Consider the following 25,000-nt stretch of genomic DNA (forward strand, 5'->3'; position numbering starts at 1 on the left):
AATTTTGAGTTGCCTCAGCACATGCCTCTAGCTATTCCCCTTGTCCTGGATGTTGTAGATGATGTTTTTGTGGAATCCAGTCTTACTCCAGATACTTTACCCCCGCCCCCTAGGAAACCTGACAGATACTACAGATTACCTGATTCCCACAAATTTCTATTCAAGAATCCTACTGCGGATCCAGAGACCATTTTGCAGGGACCTAAAAGTATTAAGGCTACTACAGCCAAAAATCCTGCCCCTTCAGGCAGGGATTTCAGAGCTTTAGACAGATGGGGTAAGAAGGTATATATCTCTGTAACTCTTGCCATCAGGGCATTGAATTGTCAGTTTCACATGTTGAAGTACCAGCAGCGTATTGTGGAACTAATTAAACAAAAAATGGTGTTGCTTCCTGATTGTGCAGAAAATAGACTTGCAAGACGTGATGCATTCTGCAAACCAAGTTAGTAAGCATACCTTGCAGTGTGGCTTTGATGCCCTAGAAGCATCTTGCAGGACTGCAGTCACTGGGTCTGTACTGAGAAGGCATGCTTGCTGAAGGAACAAACCTTGCCAGATCATGTCAAATCCAAACTACTAGATGCTCCTTTAAATAAGGACTGTTTATTTGGCACCAAAGCAGAAGAGGTTCTTAAAAAAGATGCAAGAAAAAGATAAATCTATGCAAACTGTTAAAAAATTGTTACAAGTGCAACCACCAAGATTCAGTAGGCATTGGCCTTCCAAAACCTGGTCCTTTCCAGCCCCTTCCAGGCCTTCTCAGACCAAACCCAGGGGAAACAGGCCACCCAGACTACAGTTTCAAGGTATGCAGAGGTCTAAACAAAGGAGTGCCCCCACCTCAAATACAGGGAGTGGTAAGCCACCCCCTTAAAGGAAAAAGTTCACAATGACTTTTCAATTATCCTTCCCAGCCCTGCCCAATTACTTGTGCCCCTAGGAGGAAAATTTGCCCTTCATGCAAAAAACTGGATGTCCATTACTTAGGACAGATGGGTCCTAAACATTGTATCCCAGGGGTACCGATTCTACTTCTATACACTGCCAACCCCATGCGGGTGTTCCAGACCTTCCTCCAAATCAGTGGGCAGAGGCTCAAAAGCAAGTACTTTCCCTGCTCAATATCAGAGCTAGTCAGCCTGTTCCAGAACAAAAAAGTGGGCAGGGTTTCTACTCCAGACTTTTCCGTGTGCACAGAAAAGAGGGCTGTTAACACCCAATCCTGGATCTGTCAACTCTCAACACCTTTCTGGTGGTCCCAAATTTCAAGATGTCATGCAGAACATATCTACGCTTCAGAGCAGGCTCTATGCACTATCAGTTCTCTTGCACTTCCCTTTGGCTTATTTGCTGCACCCAGAGTATACACAAAGTGCCTGGCTCCAACCACTGCATACTGCAGGCACAGAAATATCCAAATTTTCCCATTCCTGGATGACTGCTTCATTCAGGTGGACAGTCAGGAATTGCTACTTCAGCACCTGGCATTTGTAAAAAGCCTTCTCACTTCATTGGGGTACACCATCAATGAAAATAAATCACAACTGGTGCCCAGTCAAAAGATTGTATTCCTGGGAGCAAGCTTGGACACAACTTCCCAGATGGCATTTCTCACTTCAGAAAATCGGGTCTATCCGCCAAACTAATGTATTCTGCTAATTCCATATGCAAGATTGCATATGAGGAAACTTCAGTGGTACTTAAAAATTCTTTGGTGCCAGCATTCTCAGGACCTAGAAACAGTCATTCCAGTCATACCTTGTCTAAGGGCAGAGTTCCTTTGGTGGGCAGAAGCATGCTACCACAACAAGGGACTGATTTTCACTCAACCCCTCGCTGCTCAAACCCTGACAACAGATGCATCAGACTATGTATGGGGGGCTCATATGGCAGGCAAGTGCATTCAGGGCCACTGGAGCCCAGCACAGGTTATCCTGCACATCAATCAAAAAGAGATGCTAGCTGTATAGAATGCTCTGACAGCCTTCAAATACCTAATCCTTCCAGGACAACTGCTTATAAAAACAGACAACACCACAGTTATGTGGTACATAAACAAGCAGGGGGGAACCCATTCATACCCACTCTGCCGGTTAGCCATGGCCCTATGGAACAAGTGCATCTACAAGCTCAATTCCTGCCAGGAAAACAAAATTCACTGGCAGACATCTTAAGCAGAAATCTTTTAGACCCACATGAGTGGAAATTGGAGCCCAACACCTTCAACCTTCTCATCCTGGGGTGGGGGACACCAGAGGTGGACCTATTTGCCTCCCCTGAGAACCACCAGTTGAGCAAATTCTGCACCAGGAACCCTCACAGTAGGGCCTGGAAGGTGGATGCCCTATCCTTTCAGTGGGAAAAACTCTCAATTTATGCCTTTCCCCCTCTGCCCCTCCTCTCAGTACTACTACTTAAGATAAAACAGGACAGGCCAAGGGTAATTCTTATTGCCTCAGACTGGCCACGCCAGCAGTGGTACCCATTCTTCCGCAGTCTGACAACAGTGCCACCCTGGCACCTTCACCAGACTGCTACCCTGCTGTCTCAGCAGGCGGGACAGATTTTGCATCCACAATTGCAAAACCTTGCAGCCTGGCTTATCCCTTGAATACACCACCAGCAACCCTCAGCAAACAGGAGCTGGACGTCATTCTTGAATCCAGAAGGCCCATTACTAGGAAATCCGATGCTGAAAAGTGAAAAAGATATTGTTCTTGGAATCAGTCTCAAAGGAAGGACACAGCTGTGCCCTCCTTACCTCTAATCATGGATTACGTAGCAGAGCTACTCCATAGAGGCCTATCCTTCTCCATTAAGATTCATGCCTCTGGCATCTCAGTTCATTATAACACTGCGCCACCTCTATTTTCTCACCCTCTCATCAAACAGTTTCTGAGAGGGGCTAACAACTTAAGGCGCCCTAGAAGAGCACCCACGCTTGCCTGGGACCTTAACTTTGTACTGGAAAGGCTCATGCTTCCCCTTTTTGTACACACAGTTTCAACAGATTTAAAATTCCTCTCTTGGAAAACAGCCCCGCTTTTAGCTATAATGTCAGCAAGAAGAGTGCGAGTTACAGGCACTAATGGCTGTGGAACCCTTCATTATTTTCCATGCTGACAGAGTTTCCCTCAGGACTAACCCATCCTTTATGCCTAAGGTGGTGCCCAGTGTGACTCTAAACCAATCCATCCATTTTCCAACCTTCTTCCCTTACCTTCAGAATAAAGGGGAAAGGATCCTGCACTCCTTGGACATGCACAGACAGCTCATGTTCTACCTTGACAGGACTAAACTTTCTGAAAATCTGTCCAGCTGCTAGTCACTTTTGCTACAGGGGCAGAGGATAAGGCCATTTCAAAGCAAACTGTTTCCAAATGGATAGCACACTGCATTCATTTCTGCTACAAGCAACATGGAAAACCTACCCCACAGTGGATCAGACCACATTCCACTAGGGCTACTTCCACATCTACAGCATTTTTCAGGGGAGTCCCTACCAGGGACATCCTGGAAGCTGCAACCTGGAGTTCTGTACAGACCTTCACCAAGCATTACCACTTACCAATTTTTTTCTAAATCCAGAGCTGGATTTGCTGCAGCAGGCTTGCAAGGCCTACTAGCCAGCACTAATACTTCTTGACTGCCTCCACCCTTCCTCAGCTTTGGGAATCAACCTAAGTGTGATGACTGCAACAGTAAAATATGAAGAACATAGTACAGTTGTGTACACTTACCATAAATGTAGATGTTCGAGTATATTCACTGTTGCAGTCCTGGTTACCCTCCCTCCAGCCCCCTGTCTTTTCTATGCTTTCTACCTTCACTCTTTTTGGCCATATCTTATGGCTATGGTATTTACTTTTTACTGGAGGTGTTCCACACCATGTAATTGCTTCCTATTTTGGGGGCTCCTGACATTTGGGGCAAGAAAAACTGATGTAATGGCATTGGTTGCCTCTTTTGAGTGCAACTTAGTTTTCTAGTTGTTTATTGGTATCCTGTGTGCCAGTTAGTTCTAGGCACTGTTGCACATTTCTTTTTGATTATTAGGTAGAGTTTTTGGCGGTTTTCCGCTCTTAGTCAACAGGGGCTCCTGTTGTCTGTCTGTTGTTATTCTGATTATTTTTGGTCACCATTAGCAGTTGGTTTCTACTCTTTTTAATTTGTTTGTTTTTGGCGGGGATCTGCTTGTGAAGTTACTAGGATTGCAAGTTTATTATCTGTTTTACTTAAGAATAGAAAACTATTGTGCCATTTACAGTGTGTCTTGTGTGCATGGGCTTTCCTTTCTGGTCTGTTTAAGTTAGAAGACCTAGTTTCACTACACTGGGCTAGGCCCGTTTTAGTTAGAGGACCTAGTCCTCGTGTAACTCCTTTAGCTAGCTTTCTCTACACTGGGCTAAGCCCGTTTATGTTAGAGGACCTAGTCCTCGTGTAACTCCTTTAGCTAGCTTTCTCTACACTGGGCTAAGCCCGTTTTAGTTAGAGGACCTAGTCCTCGTGTAACTCCTTTAGCTAGCTTTCTCTACACTGGGCTAAGCCCGTTTTAGTGGACCTAGTCCTCGTGTAACTCCTTTAGCTAGCTTTCTCTTCACTGGGCTAGGCCCGTTTTAGTTAGACGACTTAGTCCTTGTGTAACTCCTTTAGCTAGCTTTCTCTACGCTGGGCTAGGCCCATTTTAGTTAGAGGACTTAGTCCTCTTTTCCTTTTCTCTCTTTCTCTTTTCAGTCTCACTGGGCTGTGTGTGTGTGTAATATGTATAAGGAAAGTAAGGAGTATAAACCCTCGGGGTTCAAAAAGTGTATGAAATGCTCCCAAAAGATATCCTTAACGGATGGCCACAGTAGCTGTGTCTACTGCCTAGGGGCCTTCCACTTACAGGAGTCATGTTTGTTGTTCTGCCATGCTTTTTCTCCTAGAGTATTACAGGAGAGGAAGAACAAACTCATACTCAAGGGTCTATTGAAACCATGCTTTGAGGAAGCACTATCTAGTTCTTTGGCTTCCTCTAAGTCTGGGAAATCAAAATCCTCAAAAAGGCCTTCTCCGGCACCGGCTGTTGTCTCGGAGTCACCTCCTAAACAGTCAAAACAGTCCAAATCTGCCTCCTCGACGACTCAGCCTTTGGAGCCGAAGGAGAGCATCATGGTGGTGTCAGAGTCGGTTACAGGGGTTTCGGAACCGATCTCTGAAACAATTCATACAGAAGTTGACTCTGCTACTCAGAGCCAGTATGTAAGCTCCCTACCGGTTTCCGTAACAGTTAAGTCTCCAGTGCCCCCCAGCTCAAGATCCCCGACTATGTCTTCCAGGACCCTTTCAGAAGAAGATGTGGAGAGGGTAGTGCTGAGACTCCTGTAGTCGTCTGCCTTGCCAAAATTATTGTTGGCTCTGACTCACTCGGCTCTAGAGCCACTTGGCCCAGCTTTGCCCTTGTCTGCTATTCCTCCTCTGAGCCTTACTGGCCTTTTGGAGCCAGAGTGCTTGGTGCCAATGGAAGAGGGGCCAAAGCTCTCCTGTCAGCACTGACTGGGCGGGTTGGAATCGATCTTCTTCGGTTCCGAGCCTTCCTCTCAGTGCATCGGCCAGGATGAGCTCAGACCCTGCATTAATCCTGGAGCCGACAGCTCTGGTTCCCGCACTGACCCACATCTCTTTGGAGCCGGGGAGGTCTTCTGAGCCAGAGAGGTCAGCATTTGAGATGATGAGCATGCTGTCTCATTCTCCAGCCCCTACCACTGGCACCAGCACTCTTCACCCACTTCAGTCTCAGCCCCTACTCTCTCTGGAGACAGCAGAGATCCACAGCCTCAGGAGCCATCGGCTGGTGGCCCCCACTCTTCCAGGGCTTCCCTGGAATATCCTTCCAAAGAGCGTCCCCGGAAGAGGTTATGTAAGAGGAAACATATGGACTCCCAGGATGAGTCTTTGACATTGGACACTGACCTAGAGGAGTCGAAAGGGTCCCCCAAGTCGTCCTCTCCTTTGTGAACATTTTAGAGATCTTTAGGCAGAGGTCTGACTGGCCCACTATTAACCTTTCTGATGAGGAGTCAGTGTACCTGAAGGCTTTCAGGTCTCAACCTTCTGCCTCTTGGGTGTCCCCACCCTTTGACAAACTAATAGATCTAGTCAGTCGAAAGGTGTGGGATACTCCTGACACCATGGAGCCAGTCCCAGGAGATGAAATAAGTTCTTGTCTGCCCCTCCTGATAAAGAGTTCTTGTCCAAGGGTGTTTCCGTAGATGCCATGGTGGTGGTGGCAGCGGCCACGAAGGAGTTAGCAGAGACCACTTCATCCGTTCACCTGCCAAACAAAGAGTCTCGGCAAATGGACAGATTTGGCAAGCATATTTTTAGTTCAGCGGCCTTTACCCTTCGATCGTTGAGCTATCTCACACACTTCACGAGGTTGTCGAGGATCTCCTTAAGGAGTTAGGAGATTCCATACAAGGTGTGTGTACTGAGGGAGTTCCTGACAAAATTTCTACTCAGTTGTCCACCTTAAATTCTGTGGTTAACTCCTCCATGTGACTTGTATCTTATGCTGCGGATGGAGCGAGGAGCGAGTAGAGCAGCGGGTTCCAAAGTTACCATTTCTGGTTGCGCTTATGTAATTTTATGGAACCGTTTAAGTCTACTTTCACCAACGCCCATTTGATGGTTCCTTATTGTTTGGTTCCACGGTGAGGGATACACTCACTCGGTGTGAGCAAGAAGGATAGATGCTTTCTGCCATGGGAGTGCATTTTACTGTCCGTTCCAGACCATACCCCAAGGGTCAAAGGGGCGGTAAAATGTGGTTCATGAAGTCCCAGAGGGTCTTTCCTGATGCACAGGTGCACAGGGTGATTCATCCTTCAGATGCAAAGGAGGAGGAGGAAACAGCAGATGTCACCCTAGAGGCAGGGGCGGTCCGCAATATCAACAAGGCCGTGATTCCTTTTGAGGATGGCCTTATCAGCGCTCCTGATGTGAAGCCCGACTGCGCTTCTCTGGGGCTGGTCGGGGGTCACATTTCTTTGTACCAAGAAACCTGGTTAAATATCACCCAAGACAAGTGGGTACAAAGAGTTATTACCAGAGGCTATATCATACCCTTTTCCCTATCACCGTTTGTTCCCAAAAGGATCCCAGATGTACCACCCAATCACAGGGATCAGGCAACTGTGGAGATCAACAAGTTGCTTGCAAAAAGAGTCATCCAGCCCGTCCCAGCAGACCAGATAGGATCCAGAACTTAACTCCAGGTTCTTTTTAGTTCCAAAACGAACTGGAGATTGGATGCCAATATTGGACCTCAGCAGGTTAAACGAATCCGTGAAGGACCAGTTTCGTATGGTAACTCTGCAGTCGATACTCCCGTTGTTAGGAAAAGACTATTGGATATGATCTCTAGATCTCGAATACGCCTACTACCATATAAAAATGGACAAGGTGTCCAGGAGCCATCTACGCTTCCGGCTGGGAGCCAGTCATTATCAGTTTCGTGCTCTGCCATTTGGTCTCACCACAGACCCCAGGGTGTTCACCAAATGCATGGCAGTAGTGACAGCTCACCTGAGACATCAAGGATTCCAGGTGTTTCCGTATTTGGAAGACTGGCTCCTGACCGCCCCCACCAGTTATCTACTTATCCAAAACAGGGACGCCACAATTCAACTTTGTGCTCAGTTAGGGATCTCCATAAATTGGAAAAAAATCTGCATTACTGCCCTCTCAGTCTTTGATTTTTATAGGCGCAGAAGTAGAAACAGTGAACATGACAGCTCGTCTCCCCGTGGAAAGGGCACAGAACTTAATCTCCCAAGTTCAGCGTTTTTTCCCATTGCAAAAAGTCAAGGCGAAGTGGGTTCTTCAGCTCATTGGGACTATGGCTTCCACAATTCTATTGGTACCATTAGCCAGGTTGCACATGAGAATTCTCCAGTGGCTTCTGTTTTCCCAGTGGTCCTTCCAATTTCTCCCACTGAGTCATCCTATCTTGCTGACGGAATCATGCAAGAAGGACCTTTGTTGGTGGATAGATCCCAATCAGCTGATCACGGTTGCCCTTTTGTTCCGGCCCAACCCGTTGCCTCTGTGACCACGGATGCCTCCCAGATCGGAGGGGGGGGGCATTATCTCGGCAGGACTTTCCAATGCACATGGCAGAATACGAGGCTCATCTGCTTATCAGTGTTCTGGAGATGCGGGCGGTGCTTCTGGCATTGCAAGCACTTCATGACCTTCTTCCTCTAGGGACAATTGCAATACAATCAGACAACATGTTGGTGGTTTGGTATATCAACAAACTGGGTGGTACCAGATCTTACCCACTCTGTCGAGAGGCCATGCGAGTTTGGGAATGGGCGAATTCTTCCCAGCGCTTTCTGGTTGCAAAGCACATTCCAGGGATGACCAACGCGATAGCCAACAAGCTCAGCCGGGCAATCCTAATGCCTCACGAGTGTTCTCTGAAACCGGAAACAGTGGATCAGATTTTCCAGAAATTGGGACAGCCTTGCAGCAACCTTTTTGCCAGCCCAGTCAGTACCAAATGCAGCAGCTATTTTTCCCTCATTACCCCTCCGGGGGAGTCTCCCAGAGATGCTCTGGCTCACGATTGGCCCATGGGACTTCTGTATGCTTTTCCTCCAATCCCTCTCATTTCCAAAATGATTCAGAAAGCCAGTCGGCTGGGAAGCAAGTTGATCCTCATTGCTCCTTACTGGCCTCGTCAGGTCTGGTTCCCCTTCCTCGAGCCTCTCCTCCTGGACGATCCTTGGATTCTGGACCCTGCTCCAGACCAATTGACTCACATGTCAGGTTCGCTACACCCCTCAATCCACACCCTCAAATTGACAGCGTGGCTGCTCCAGTTCCATCCATAGACAGGCTTCATGATGCATCATCTTCAGTGTCACATATTCTTATGTCCTCCCATAAACCTTCAACTAGGAGGCTGTATGGCAGTAAATGGAAAAGATTTTCTATTTGGGCACAGAGAATGAATGCATGTAGATCCTTACACTGCTTCTATCCCTGTGATTCTGGATTTTCTTTCTGAGCTTTTTCAACAAGGATCCACCGCTGCCACTGTTAGTCTCCAGTTGGCAGCGATTTCTCATTTTCATTTAGGTTTTCCAGATACCAATTTAATGTCTCATAAGCTATGCAAGACCTTTTTGAAAGGGGCCACTCTATTGAGACCACCTCTGCGAGAACCAATGGTTTCTTGGGATTTAAATTGTGTTGTCCAAATTGACTTCACCCTTTGAACCTTCCCACTCATCTTCTCTAAAATTTTTGTCTTGGAAGACCTTGTTTTTGGTAGCTATCACATCAGCTAGTCTGGTATCGGAGCTACAGGCCTTGTCTAGTAAGCCACCGTGTTTGATCTTTCACAAAGACAGGGTGTCATTACATACTAATCCCTCCTTTGTCCCGAAAGTTTGTTCTAATGCTACTTTAAACCAATCAATAGAACTCCCACTTTTCTTCCCTAACCACTGTAATGCAGCTGAATACCGTTTTCATCAGCTAGATGTTCATAGATAACTACGTTTTTATTTACAGCGGACTAAGGCTTTCAGAAAATCAGATCAATTGTTCATTTCTTTTTCTGACTCTAGATTGAGCTTACCAGTTTCTAAATTGACACTATCTAATTGGATTTCCAGTTGTATAGCCTTTGTCTGTAGCTCAGTGGGCAAACCTTTACCCTACAGGATCAAGGCTCATTCTACCAGGTCGCTGTCTACCTCTGCAGCCTTTAAAGCCAGGGTACCACTTGATAATATTTGTGCAGCAGCTACGTGGGCTACCCCTCACACTTTTATTACACATTGCAAATTGGATTTGGCATCCAGGGGTAGAGCATCCTTTTGCTCAACAGTGCTCAAGAGTATTTTCCATTGAGCCACCCAAGAATAAGGCACTAGGGACACTGTCCCATATGTAAAAATGAAGGTGAGATCGGACTACCTAACATAAAGAAGTTATGTACTCACCATAACGTTCCTTGTTGGTAGTCCGTCTCACCCTTCATTATTACCAACACGCCCTCCTGCCCTCATCCTGGAAGATCTGGAATTAATAATTTGGTTGCCCTTGGTTGGAGACCCTTTAGTATTGGTTGTTTTTATAGTGAGCAGCAAACAAGATCTGGGAGTTGTCCTGGTGCACCATGGGATACCTGCTTAGCCAGAAGTCTTCCAGCTTGTAAATCGGCCGAGTTGGAGCCGAGGATCGGCTCCGAACCCATATGTAAAAATGAAGGGTGGTATGGACTGCCAACATCGAACTTTATGGTGAGTACATAACTTCTTTTTTTTCTTAGAAAAGCTTTTCGTGATTCGTGAATATTTTAGAGTATTGTCTCTAGCTCAGTGGGCAAACCTTTACCCTACAGGATCAAGGCTCATTCTACCAGGTCGCTGTCTACCTCTGCAGCCTTTAAAGCCAGGGTACCACTTGATAATATTTGTGCAGCATGACTGTTCAGTGCTCATGGTACATTAACCTAGGCACCAGAACAAGAAAGTACCACATTCTGAATTGTATCAGGTATGAGATTTTGAAGCAACTTTTCATTGCATTGAGTAGTATTCTGTCCATCCCTGAAGTGTTATAATCCTTGCTTCTTACCTAGCTGGGGTGGTGGTAAAATGCTCATAGTTATACTCTGGACTTCAAATTGGCAGTCACTTACATGCTTAACAGCAAAATGGTTGTATTATTTGCTTCCTATTCACAGATCAAAATCAAAAGTGGGCTCTCTCTTGAATGTATCTACTGAGTTTGAGTGCTTCTTTAATGCCTTTCACAACAGGAAAAGAGAACCTTGCTTCACTGATTATCAGATTCCTTTTTATTTTGTTTTGAAGTACTGAAAATATTTCTTCTCATCTTCCTCCCATTATTTTCTGAGTCATAACTGCTTAGGACTATTGTCGTGACTGTTGCCATCTGTTGCAACCTGCTTCGTGGTACAGTGCAGTGAAGGTAGTATGGTTTGGTGAAGGGTTACCTGAAAAAATAGAACTGTGTATGATAATGTATTTAAAAAGTAGTGTCACTACTGCCGAGACTGTAAGGGGGAACCCAGCTAAGGATTCAGGGCATAAAATACCCCACGAGTTAAAACCATCCAGTTATTCACATGTGCGTGTCATTAAACCACAGCTCTTGACAGTGTTTTCATCCATATGGGGATGCTTTGCCTCCCTTTACTGTAAATAATTATCGCAGTGCTTTTTTCTTCTTAGATTTTAATGGAAAGGGTTGTGTCATCATCACCACTTCCCCTAACACACACACTAGCTCTAGGTACACCTGCCCATCACTCTTGCTTCCAAATTTCTGTTAGGTGCATGACTTATAATCATGAGTCCTGCTACTATGAATAATAAGTGATTGTTGAAAACATCTAACAGATCTATTGTAAAAAAATGTATTTATTTTAATGTTTTATTTCTGTCAGTGCTTAATTCCTGTTTATTTGCTTTTATCTTTCAGATGCTTGTTTTTATAACTGTTTCTGAGGAAACTATCAGTCCTTTTCTCAGAAGTGCAGTGTGTGTGTGTGTGTGTGTGTGTGTGTGAGAGAGAGAGAGAGAGTGCTGTGAGGCACAGGGGCTGTCACGTGTCCGAACAGGGAATTATTCCCACCCATTTGTCTTGTTACTATACTTTATTTTCACCTTTTGATAGGAAAGTATTGCAGAATTTGTTTTTCTGTAAATGTATATTTTTGCTACATGTATGTCTCTGCTTTTTGTGTTTTTAACATTGGATTGCATATTTTACAGCAAATGAAGTTATTTGAATTGTGGAGATTTTACTCTCTCTGACAAGAAAATGTAGTTTAAATTGCTATTAAACATTATTTAATGGACATTTAATGTGTTTAAAATATTTGGAGCTAATTTCAACACTGGTTTGGCACATTGATTGCTTTGGTGTTTGGAGTTTGTGTATTCTATAACTTTTTTCGGTTGTAAAAGAGTTCTGAACTTATTTCAAACTGTTTTTGTGAGAAGAGGGAAGTCTGACAAAGTTAATTTGTGTGGGGATATACTTGTTACTGGAAACTTTAAGTGCTTATTGTGATGCATTATCCAGTACTGTCAGTTTATAATTCTAGTTGGAGTTTTCTCCCTTGGCTTGATAGATCCTAACTGTGGTACAGTCTCACTCCCATCAAATCTGTCTGCATCTAAAAAAAATAAATAAAAATATGCCGCAGACTACAGTTAGTGATTCTTTTGGGGCCACTGCACAACTCACAGACCACTTGTCTTTTGGCCCATCTCCCTCCAGTGTAGCTTTGCCGGCCACTGTAGTCATATCATCTAGGGCTGTTTCAGTACCTGGGGCAGGTATGGGAGAAACCAAACCTATTAAATGCAAGGCTAGTCCAGGGTAAGAAACCCCTTGTCAGACATAATACTCTGCACCACAAATTTTATCTAGTGTTGAAGTTCACAAGAAAAAGAAACAGAAGCTTCATCATACACCTGGCAATCAGATTATAGCTGTTTATATGGCTGATATTGTTTCCTTAGCTAAGTGTGCTGTGCAGGAAGCTAATTCTGGCATTGTGTTCCCAAATATGGTTGTAATGCTACTTTGGCTAGAGTCCTTTCTGTTAGTTCAGAGAAGGATGAGTAATCTGATGAGGTCAGTAGTGATTTCATAGTTGGCACCTCGAGTCCAGTCATTCTGAACTTTCGGAAGATGAACCTGAGTTTAAGTCCAAACAAGTGTTAACATTTCCTCAGATGATTTTATCACAGAGCTAGGCAGGGTATATGACCTTATAGAAGGGTAAAATACCTAATCCTGTGGCTATCCCCTTTTACCAGTTTATAGAGCTGCCTGCAGGGCATCAGTAGCTATTCCAGCAGTCCCTAAAAGGCTCAGAGAAAATATAGGGTCTCCTTGGATATGACTCGGTATAGTTTGGAGGATTTTGCTACATCCTTACTTGCAGAGCAGAATTCTTACATGTATTAGATTGTTTATAATTTGATGCTGGTTTTGAATCATGTTTTAAAAAGTATGCTTGAATGTGCAGATACAATGTCGAGAAATTCTGATGCTTCTGTTGTATTAAGACAGTATGCTTGGTTATGTAATCAGAATTTCAGTGATGACTTAAAAGCCAAAATTTTGAATGCCCTTCCCTTATCTTCCTCCCTCCACCAGGCTCTGTTTTTCAACCCTACAGACTTGGCCACAAGTAGTCTGTGACAAATGGTTTCTGTGAATAATTTGATACATTTGGCGGTGGATAGAAAATCCTTCCCCTTTTAGGGTAATTCCCCCACACCCACCAGACCAGACAGAGCGGTTCCTGCGGTGTGCCATCACATGGTAGAAGCAGGGATCATTGAACCACTGCCTGTGGAACACAAAGACAAAGGATTTTACTCGAGAATCTTTTTGGTATAAAAAAGGAGCATTCCTAGAGATCCATCCTAGCATTGTCCTTTGTAAAAGTTCCCAAATTCAAAATGCTAACCTTCAACTCGATCCTAATTTTGCTTCCTGACCACTGTTTCATGGTGAATCTAGATCTCAAGGACACTTTTCATATTCCTGTTGCTCCCAGTTTTAGGAAATTTTAAGATTTGCTGTGTCTGACGTGCTTTATCAGTTCACTGCTTTACCCTTTTGGCTATCTACTTTACCTTGTATGTTTACAAAGTGCCTGGCCTCTGTGGTTACCTATTGCGCTCCACATTTTTCTACATTTAAACAACTTGCTGATTTGTTGCAGATTCTGTATCCAGGTGCTTGGGAGTCCTTAGTCAAGGTTGCATCCCTTCATTCCCACCTGAATTTCAAATTGAACATTCAAAAGTACTTCCCTATACACGCTCAATGAATTACTTTCTTGTGGTGTTTGACAGGTACATTAAAAAAGATGGCCTTCCTGCCAAAAGACAAAGTTATGATTTAACAGGACATTTTCTTGAATGTCTGTCTTCTAGATGTGTGTCTGCAAGAGACTTGCTCAAAATTCTAGGTTCATGGTATCAGTGATCCTTGTGATACCTCTAACCAAACTACACTTAAAAAAAAAATCAGTGGTAATTGAAGAACTGGACCAAGAACTTTCATCCCCTGATGAGAATTGTGGGAACAGTATATACAAGGGAAGAATGAGATTTAAAAGGCGACAGGACTTAAATGAGCTATGTAAGGTTTGAGTGAGAAAAATTGGGTAGATTATAACTGAAGTATAATGTTTGCAATTGGGAGTGTGTCAGTATGGTTTGTGATGTAAAATGCTTGCAACTAGGATTGTGTTGGTGTGGTTTATTTTCATTTGTATAAATGCATATGTAATAAGTGGTGGTTTAATAAAGATATTTGTTTACAAAAAGGAAGGAATTTAATAATGTATGTAATACTGCTTAGATTATATGATATATATCAGTATATGTGAAGTATAATGTTTATGTTAATATAGGTTGATTACTTTTATATAAATGTACATTTGCCGATTTTACAAGTGACAATTCAGTAAAGGTGTTTGAAAAAAATAAAAAAGAACCTTTATCCCTTGGATTTTCAGATACCGGTGCTAGGAGTTGTGAAACCAGAATAGCAGTGATGGAGGGATCAACTTTCTCTGAATCTAGGAGTCTAGGAGTCTCCAGGCACCAGTCCAGTCTGTCCAGACTGACTCTTAAGATTTTGCATTGGGAGCAGTGTCCATGGGAGTTCATTACAAGGCTTGTGGGGGGTCAGTGTCCATGGGAGTTCATTACAAGGCTTGTTGGGGGTCCTCATGACACACCAAAGCACATAAACGTTAGAGATGTTGGCCATGATTCAAGCCTTAAAAGATCTTCACCACTTGCAGACTCTTGGTCATAGACAACATTACAGTGATGTAGTACATGAACAAACAAATGGGGTACAAGGTCATACCTTCTTTGCTGGTTGACATTAATGGCCTTTGAGCTGTGTCTATACACCATTTTCTGATTTTTAAGGCCACATACATTACATTACATCAGAGCACACGCAGTGGCAGACAGACTAATCAAATCCTGGACCGACCCTCACAAGTGGAAGCTCCATTTAGAGGTCTTCCACAACTTGTTCTATATATGGGGAACACCTTAGTTAGATATGTTCTCCTCCATTCAAAACAGACAAGTGAAAATTTTCTGTTCACTACATCCTTACAGCCATGCTTGGAAGACTGTCTGTCATTCCCATGGACAGGAATGTTCCTGTATGATTTCTTCCTTTTCTAGTGATTCCCAAGGTACTTTTAAAGATTCAGAAAGAATTACCAAAGGTCAAGTTGATTCTCCCTTTTAATGGAATTGACCAAAAGCAATTACCACAAGCTTTCTTACAGGCATCATGCTGCTCGCACAGCATCAGTGGTGAATGGTACACTCCCGACTTACAGCAGTTCCAGCTGACAGACTGGATGATTCTGTTTTGATACCTTTTAAGCATTTGTTCCATGAGGATTTACAACAGGTATTTAAAGTGGCAAGAAAACCTGCAACTAGAAAATCTTATGTTTACAAGTAGAGGAGGTTTTCTGGGTGGTGCCTAGCGAATAACAGAGGTTTTGAAAGGGTTTCAACCGCTTTGGTCTTGAAAAATTTGTGTGAGCTACTTAGAGATGATTTGTCATATGTTTCTGTCAGAGTGCATCTTTGGCCATTTCAGATGGTCTGTCCATGGATCCCCTCTTTCATCTATTTTTGTGGTCAAATAGTTTATGAAAGGAATGTTGTATGTGAGACCCCCCTTGAAAGTAAATAACTCTTCACTGGGATCTCAGATTTATTCTTCAAAAATTAACGTTGGTTTCTTTTAAACCTGCTTCTCAGGATGATTTACAGTTCATTGTTTGGAAAACTGTTTTACTCATTGTTCTGACCATCTGCAAGGCAAGTCTGAGAGCCGCAACCGCTCATGGTGGGCCAACCCTGTCTGATTTTTCATGAGGACAGGTTTGTGTTTGCAGTCTAATACATCATTGCTGCATAGAGTTGTTTCTGAATTTTCCTTGAATAAAACCATCAGTCTGCCATGTTCTATACTGATCCAAAAAACAATGGAGAAAAGTTTCTGCATATGTTGGATGTACACAGGTAGCTCATATAGTAATTTGACAGAACAAAACCATTTCAGAATGCTGAACTGCTGTTTGTCTGCTCTACCGAGGTTAAGAAATATCAGCATCTGTGTCAGCAAACTACTGCACAATCATTGTCCTCTGCTTTTTTTTGTTACTCCCTTCATAGTAAATCTCTTCCAGACAAGGCTAAGGCTCACTGTACTAGGGCCTTATCCTCTTCAGTGGCATATTGGAAAGGGAATTACGCAAGAAAAATGAAAGAAGCAGCAACCGAGTCTTCTGTTCATACCTTCACAAAGCACTGCAAACTGGATTCCTTTTCAAGGTCTAGTGCAGACTTTGCTAAAACCATTCTCCAGGGGCTCCTGGATCATTATCCTTCCACCTCCCAGGTAAGGTAATCTTTAGGAATCTATCCAAAATGCCACTGAGGCAGTGAGAATGATGAACACACACAGTTGCATAAGTCCTACTTACCTCTAATAGTAGATATTCGAATCCCTCACTGTCTCAGTGGTACCACCCTCCCATCATCCCCCAGATTGTGCATAGCAGAGGTGTGCTTCAACCTCCTCATTTTGATATTTGTTAGAATTGGTTTTTATATGGTACTGTGATTGGCTGCAAATTTACTCTTTTTAGATATTTCTAACTTCAGGTACTTTCCTCCTCCTCTTCGTGGAAGCAAAAAAGCCTGAACTCGCACTTTGATAACTGAAGGCTTCCCTGTCAGGATATGCACAGCCAATCAACTGTCACAAGAAGAGTGAGGGAGGGAATTCTGAGCTTTTGAAAGGTGACCATTCCTGGGTTACATTGGCAGATAACCTACCTACTTTTACACGTAAGTAGGACTTGCACAACTGTACTTAACATCCACAAACTGCAGCATACATGCACACACAGAAACATTAACTACCAGTATACCCTCTGGCCTGCCTATGCATTATCCTTCCCCTCAGCATGCTTGACACTATTGTCATCTGTGGCACACCAGTTCTCACTACTACTCAGTATAACAACTGCCCTTTCACCCTTTAGCTGAGTAATGCCGATCACACAGTGTCTGACATATATACTGTAAGATGTGTTCTTGTTTTAACTTGTTGGATGAGACAGTCATTCCATAACATTTTATTATGAGAAAATTTTTAGTAGAAGGTTTTGCTCCTTCCTTCAAGTTGCCCATTATGGAACTTCCTAACTTGTTTTATTTATTTTGCTCTTGCCATTTTCTGACTCATTTTTGCTTTGAAGAGGAAAAGAATTGAGTAAGTTCTAGGTCCTGTGCCCATTATATTTCTGACACTGTGAAAGGTGTATGGCGGGCTTTACTTGTATGTAGTGCTATGGTAGGTGGATCGGAGACAGTGCTTGGTATATTCCATAAACCATGGTTTCCCAGATGTGCCTCTTACAAAACATAGTATTGAAGTAAAATATATAGTTAAGAATGCTTAATCTCTTTTCCCTGATAGGTAGTATTTTGTGAGGAATCGGTCACTAAAACAATGCACTGCATTGCTGCTGATCTCCCTGTTTAAATATACCATAGGCAATGGCACAGTTAATGGCTTTGTGCACTTGTTTTATTTGTCAGGTAAAGAAAAAATTATTCTGAATTTTCCTCCCCCAGCTCGAACAATTGAGTTCACTTAGTTACCACAGCAACAGTGTTATCCCAGTATCATCATGAATTTCATATCTGGACCAGTTGTGGAACTAATCCAGTAGCAAGATGTGAAGTCTTCATAACCCAAGAAATGGTTTGCTGTAAAGAATTTCTATGTTTACTGCAGACAAAAAAGTATAGTGATGAAAGGCACCAAATTGCTCATTTCAGGCTTGGCGGTAGGGCATCTGGAATTTTCCAAGTGTTGCCCCAATGCATATTGCCTAACTTCTATTAAAACTTACTGTTTGTAGAGACAGCAAATGCTTTTTATTTGAGGTGCATCTTCAGACCCAAACACATATTTCACTGCCAGTTTCTGGTAGCCTAGACTTCTTTCTGAATCTGGGTCATCACTGGTCAAAGGTAAGGAGGTATTTCAGTTCTCCATACATGTAGCCAAGCATGAGTTCACATATTTGCACGGTTACTGTATAATCTTTTTGTCTTAGGATTCACAGATTAGTGTCTATAGTTTGAGAAAAAAATATTAATACTGTATCAGAAGAAAAAAGTAGAGCATGGACGGAATCCCACCAAGTGACAATTTAACATTGTTCTGCACAAAACATGGTAGGTGGAAATTGCAATTTGTTGCAAGAAAAGTGAGATTCAAAATACAGTAATTAACATATACTGTACATGTTTTGGACTAGGTTCTACAAGATGTTGACAAAAACATGCATCAGAGTTGCTGAGTTCTTTACATGTTTTCCACATTTATGACTTTTTATCAGGGTAATGACCAATTACATCATTTAATTTGGGCATGTCCTGGTTGCAGTTTCTTTTTGAATCACACAGATTGGATTTACACTCCTGAAATTAGGATGGACTTTCTTAAATGTTTTTTGATAAATTCTTCATAGTCGCATCAGCATGTTTTACTCATCTTGTAGTAGTAGATGTAAATATGAGTTATAAAGCTTTAAAAAGGTATGCCACAATGAATGTGCAAAATAAAGTTCAGAAACTAATAGGCAGAATTATTATTTTGAGTCAGAAATGTATTGCTACTAAAATGCTGTCTGATTTTGTTTGAGTAAATCTAGCTCCCTAAGGCAACTCTCACAGGTCATTTCACTGCTAACTTGAGTTATCTCTATTTTAATAGCTCCTTGCCTGATGAGAAGAGTAAATCAAGAACAGCCATTGCAGATGGTGACAAATTAGTTGGGAAACCGGATGCAGATGGCATTAACACAGAGACTGGTAATGCAGATCAGAGGAGGAGTAGGGCTCGTGAGCGCAGGAAGGAGGGAAGATCAAAAACTTTTGATTGGGCTGAATTTCGTCCAGTACAGCAGGCCTTTACACAAGAAAAGGACATTACTGCAAAGACATCAAAAAATGTAAGCTCTCATCTCAGGGATACAAGCACTTTGGAAGCAGACTGTGGTCAGCTGGAAAAAGAACGGGCTCGAAGGAGAGAGGAAAGGAGGAAACGGTTTGGAACAGTTGATGTTGTCGATGGTTCAACTACTGATGATATGACTAGGATGGAAATAGACCAGGTTTCAGCATGTCTTGACAGGGTACAGGTAAAACCACAGGATGTTCATGTAGAGATTGAACAGCGGTGGTATCAGGTAGAAACTACCCCACTTCGTGAAGAGAAACAGATTCCTATTGCCTCACTGCATCCTCCTGCAGATGCCAACATACTTCCATCCCAGGAACTGCCACCTCTTCTGAGTAAACAGGTAATTTAACAAGGATTACATATATATAGCTTATCAGATGAATAAGACTGTATGTTGCAGTAGTATATATTTGTTTTATATTTTTCACTTTTATTGATTTGCACTTGGTTGCTTGGTATCACAGTATAGGTAGTTTGTTAATGCATAAAACATTGTTCTTGTTTGGTTTCCAGATACATAGAAGAAAGTGGAACAGAACTAGGTGAAAACAATGAGGTAGAAAAATAGCTGTAAAAACAGTAAAGCAAAAGAAAATTTCTTGGCATTATGTCTTTACTAAAGAAGTATGTGGCAGCAGGGCATAATAGATTATAGGTTCATAGGTAGGTACTAGGCTATCTGCCCGAGGGCATTTATAAGCCTAGCCAGAGTGTGTCAGCTTTCGCCACCCCATTGATTAATTAACTGAGCCTCTGTCAAGAAGAGCCAATGAAGTGATCCCAGGAGTGTATTTTCTGTTACCCAGCCACTCATCAAGGTTTCTCTTGAAGAGTGTTAGTGAGGGGCTCTGCCTAATGTAGTTAGAAATTTTGTTCCAAAGCATGGGGAGTCTCTGTGACAGGAATCTATCCTTCCAGCATATTCTATTTATTGTTGTGGCGAGGTTTAGCTCACTAGAGCGAATGGCTCGCAGTGACTTGGATTTCTTTAGGTGGAGCATGTCCATCAATTCTGAGTTGGACATGGCTTTGTAAGTCAGGCATAGATCACCTCTGAGTAAGCGATATGCGACTGAGTACAGCTGGAGTTTTTCCAGTCGGGCTGCATAGGACATATGTTTGAGGCCAGTAATCCTCTTGGTGAGGTACTTTTGTGGTCTTTTCAGCTGTTGGAAGTGTCTTGTGAGGTACATCCCAGATGGGGCATTGTACTCTATGATGGGTCTGATGAGTGACAAGTAGAGGGGCACTATAACCTCTTTATTTCTAGATGCGAACCCTTTAGTAATTAGATGGGCTACATAGCAGGATTTTGTAACTACTTTGGCAATATGATTGTCAAAGGAGAGATTACTATCTACCTGGGTCCCCAGATCTTTTATTACCTCTTCTGTATTAAGGGGGCTGCCACCTATGTGGTAATTCATGGATGTTTTGTTTTTCCCAAACGGGATGATTATACATTTTTTGGCATTTAGCTTGAGACCATGACTTTGACACTAGGTGTCCGTCTCAGTAAGGCCCTTTTGGAGAATGTCTGTGTCAGTCGGAGAGTCAATTATGTCTCCAAGTTTGCAGTCATCGGTGAATTTGGTTAGCCGTAGTCCTCCTGTGTTTGCCTGTACTTCTGAGAAGTATATGCCGAACAGTAGGGGTCTCAGGACCGAGCCTTGTGGGGACACCAGTTGTGACTGGTTTAGAGTTGGACCTGGAGCCCGCTATTCTTACCGTGTGAGTTCTGTCTGTAAGCCAGTTGGCAACCCATCTCATGACTTAGGGGTTTATGTTTAGGCTGGTGAGTTTTTCTATAATTCCCGAGTGGGGAATGGTGTCAAAAGCCTTGGCGAGGTCAAGGTAGGCTATGTGAACTACCTTTCCCTCATCTATGGCCGTGATGACTGTCTCGAAGAAGTCAACCAGGTTTAGTAGGCATGATCTGCCCTTAACAAAGCCGAACTGGGTCGGGTCAAGTGTTTGGAGGTTCCCAATGTCTTTGTTAATGAGTTCCATGATGATGCGCTCCATAGCCTTGCAGACCAGGCTAGTCAGGATTATGGGGTGATAGTTACCCAGGGTCAGTTGTGGCCCCTCCTTTGTGGAGCGGAATAACTGTTGCTGTGTGCCATTCTATGGGCATGTAGCCTGTGGAGAGGCTGAGGTTGAACAATGTGTTTAGGTGGGGGGTTAGTTTGTGCTTTAGTTCGTGCAAGACGCAGCCTGGGACACCATCTGGCCCCATTTACGCTGTGCTTTTGGCTTTTGAAAGGGCTGTTTTCACCTCTGCATCTGTGATTTCCAGGACACTACACTTTTCTGGTATTGTTGTGGGCCCTTTTGGGAGTGAGAGGGGGGTGGAGTTTGCACTGAATCAATCTGCCAGGATGTTGGCAATATCAGTGGGTTCAGTATATTTTGTGCTATTTTGCACTAGCTCAGAGCATATCTGCGAGTTGCCACTTAGATTCTTGACATAGCTAAAGAAGGCTTTGTGGTTATCTTTTGAATCCTTGGCTATTTTTCTTTCGAAGTTAGCCTTGGAGGATTTTATGAGGGACCTTAGTGTCTTACTGATACTGATCAGGGATGTCTTTCCTTCTTGGGATTTGCTTTTTTTCTGAACTAGTGTCCTCCTTCCATTGTATAGCCTGTTTATGGTAGCGGTCCACCAGACTGTTTTTTTCTCTTAGAGGAGTGAGTCTTGGTTTTCCTAGGGGATGGCACAATCCATGCATCCTTGTAGGTGCTCATAGAGTGCATTTGTAAAGGTTCCTGCATCTTGGACACTGTTATCCTTTAGCGTGGAGGCTTTGAAACTTACCACCTCTGTCTTAAGCAAGGTGAAGTTTGCTATAGAAAAGTTTTTCACTGTGGTTTCCTTGGTTGGAGGTGGTGGTGTGGTGTGGACATCCAGAGTGATTAGTTTATGGTCTGATCTAACCAGTGACAGGTTGACCTCTGGTAGGGGAGTTTACCAGCTGATTCAGGACATTTGAGTTGATAAATTCCAGGAAGCGCTGGACCTGGGAGTTTGTACTAGAGTAATTTTCCCAGTTAACGGTAGGGTAATTGAAATCGCCCAGTATCAGGGTGTTCGGTAGGACCTTTATGTTTTTCTTTAAAATTAACTTTTTGGCGCCAAAAGCTAACTTTATGTATCGGCTATTTGTGGTTTTGGGATACATCTATAACTTACAATGGTAGTAGTGTTTTAGTATGGGTAGTTTAACATTTAGGTGCAATATGTGATTATTGGCCATTTTAACTATTTTAGTTTTCTTAGTAGCTTGCCAACCCAGGCAAGTATATATATAAAAAAAACTTTGTATATATAAAAACTAAAAACTTTTTATAATGCAATATGTCTTTAAAAGTGGTGTAGTTTCATCTAGCGCTTTTGGCGCCAAAAAGTTAATTTAAATGTTGTAGGGTCCTGTTTGTATTGTTCTGATGAAGCTTGCTGTTGAGCAAGTGAAAGCGCTTAACCATTGGATTTGTTTGAATATTTGTCCATTAAAACCTTCTGTTTTTATGCAGACTTCAGCTGTAATTATTTTACATCCTATTTTTGGTTGGAACTGCTGATTTTAAGGAGTTGGCGTCTGAAGACACAGAGACAGTAAGCGTTCTTCCATTTTTGTTGAAAATTCTAAAAGTTGTTTCAGCTACCAAGGATGCACAGAGAAAATGGCAGGACTTGATCACTCAAGGATTGTTCAGTGACTTGATGGCTTTGAAGCCTCATCGGGCTCATCATTTCCTGGACCCCCTTGGTCCTCTACCCCCAAAAGGATAAGGGGCCCTGAGTCGAGGATTCTGACTTTGATGCTGACTCCTTAGCCTACTCCTATTTACCTTCTCCTTTAGACTGTGGGGTGGAGGCAGAATCTATCAGTCCTGACTTTCCTTTGAAGACATGGGTCCTGCATATGATGGAGCATTTCAGATGGAATTGCTGCCTGGTATCAGATGTCCAGAAAAGGTTATTATGCATTGCTACAAATGGACTGTCCTAAACCTTGTGCTACCCCTCCTGTATTGAATGCTGTAATAAATACTTTCTCTGCCACTTCCCTGGCACCAGACTTCCAACCTCCAGCTCCCAAGAAACCTGACAGGTTCTGTAAGATGCCAAATGCCTGCAAGCTCTTTTACAAGTGTCTTTCGTCTGATCCAGCAGTGATTTCTGTGTGTACTGATAAGCCTTCTCGACTGTTGCCCTCTTCCAGGCTCCTTCCCTCAGATAAAAACAGTAGAACTATGGAAAGGATTAGTAAGAAAGAATACACTTCTGGTACTTTAGCCTTTAGTGCTATCAGTTAACAGACCTATATGACAAGATTTTTGTCTCCTCTTTCCCAGATTGGGAAGATTGTTTCTGATGTGCCTGACTCTGAGGGTAAGGCCTCAGATCTGTCCGTACTATGTTCCACTTCTCTCATGTTGCCCATCACTCTATAAAATACAGCTATTTATGCATCTGATGCCTTCTGTAGGGCTGCTGCCTTCGGCTCTTTGATGATGCACTGTTCTTGGCTTTGTTTTCAGGACTTGCCAGATGATGTCAAAGCAAAACTTCTGGATGCTCCTCTGAATAACCAAAATTTGTTTGGTACTGCTCTGACAGAACTTTTTGAGACCTTGCAGGATCAAGGAAGGCCATTAAAGATTTGAAGCACCTCTTTGTCTCACCTGTTCCCAAGTTTCAGAGGAGCTGTCCTAAAAAGACTGCATTTTTGTATAGACTGCCTAGACAGTCTTCAAAGTAAGAAGGCTCCTAGGCATGTTTTTTCTGATGTGCCTACTCAGACGCCTAGGCCCAAACAGCAGTCCTTTCCTGACAAGTCTGCAGCCATCTGACTTCCCACCCTCCCATCTTGTCGGCCAGGTTCTCTTGACCCACAGGCTTTCCCTATCATCTACCAGTTTGGCAAAAGATCACCACAGACTCTTGGGTTCTATACATTATCTGGCAGGGTTACTTTATGGCCTGGAAAACCCTTCTCTTAACCTCCTACAAAACAGCTTCTTCATTTTCCAAGGGTATGCTGAGTCTGTTAGATGGAGTACGAGTCATCTGGTTCCACAGACCGAGAGGGATTTAGGGTTTTATTCCAGAATGTTTCTGGTCCCCAGAAAAGGGGTCTTTGAGAGCTGTCCTAGACATAGTGCCATCCTTCCAACAGCTTTTTGTTCAGACTCTTGTTTCCTGGGTTGCTTTCCCAGCCCTTTCTAGATTTCCTGGCTCTAAAGGACACCTACTTTCATATTCCTATCCATACTCTGTTCAGGAAATATTTGCATTTATTTGTTTCTTCCTCTCATTTTCAGTTATTTGCTTTGTCCTTTGGGCTTTCCACAGCCCCAGGGGTATTCAGCAAATGCCTAGCTCCAGTAGATGCCTTTTGCAGGCTTCAGTTCATTCAGATATTCCCTTATCTGGACAACATATTGCTTCAGGCTGGATCCCAATCCAACCTGGTGAGGGATCTTCATTTTACCCAAGTTTCTGTAACACAGGCTAGGGTTCACTGTCAAACATCAGAAGTCAATGTTGACTCAATCTGAGGATCACATTTTTCTAAGCTGCAGGATGCAAACTGTTGCAGTGCTAACCTCCATTCCGGCCTACACCCTCACAAATTATTTTCCTTCCCTGCTTCCCCTGTCCTGTCTCCCAGCCAGGGAGTTTCTCAGGGCTTTGGGATTTATGGCTTCTGCTATCCACATGCTTCCCTGGGCCAGGCTTCATATGAAGAAGTTTCAGTGGTACCCAAGATCAAAATAGCTTCAACACTGCCTCCAGCATAGGCGGTCTAGTTCCTCTGCTCTCTTGTCTCAAACTGGAATTTTACTT

At 43.1% G+C, this 25,000-nt stretch overlaps 1 protein-coding gene across 9 annotated transcripts in view; it reads left to right on the forward strand.

Moving 5' to 3' along the window:
* The window catches only part of LOC122816469 (myosin phosphatase Rho interacting protein), a 3,136,467-nt gene that overhangs the window by 2,560,703 nt on the left and 550,764 nt on the right, over positions 1–25,000 (forward strand). For all 9 annotated transcript variants that reach the window (XM_044089284.1, XM_044089283.1, XM_044089288.1 and 6 more), the window contains one exon: positions 18,898–19,486. In XM_044089284.1, the coding sequence (XP_043945219.1) occupies positions 18,898–19,486 (589 nt within the window). The remainder of the gene's footprint in view (positions 1–18,897; positions 19,487–25,000) is intronic.

The sequence above is a fragment of the Protopterus annectens genome, chromosome 12.part0 (genome assembly GCF_019279795.1).
Source record: "Protopterus annectens isolate FY-2018-M chromosome 12.part0, PAN1.0, whole genome shotgun sequence".
Taxonomy (NCBI): Eukaryota; Metazoa; Chordata; order Ceratodontiformes; family Protopteridae; genus Protopterus; species Protopterus annectens.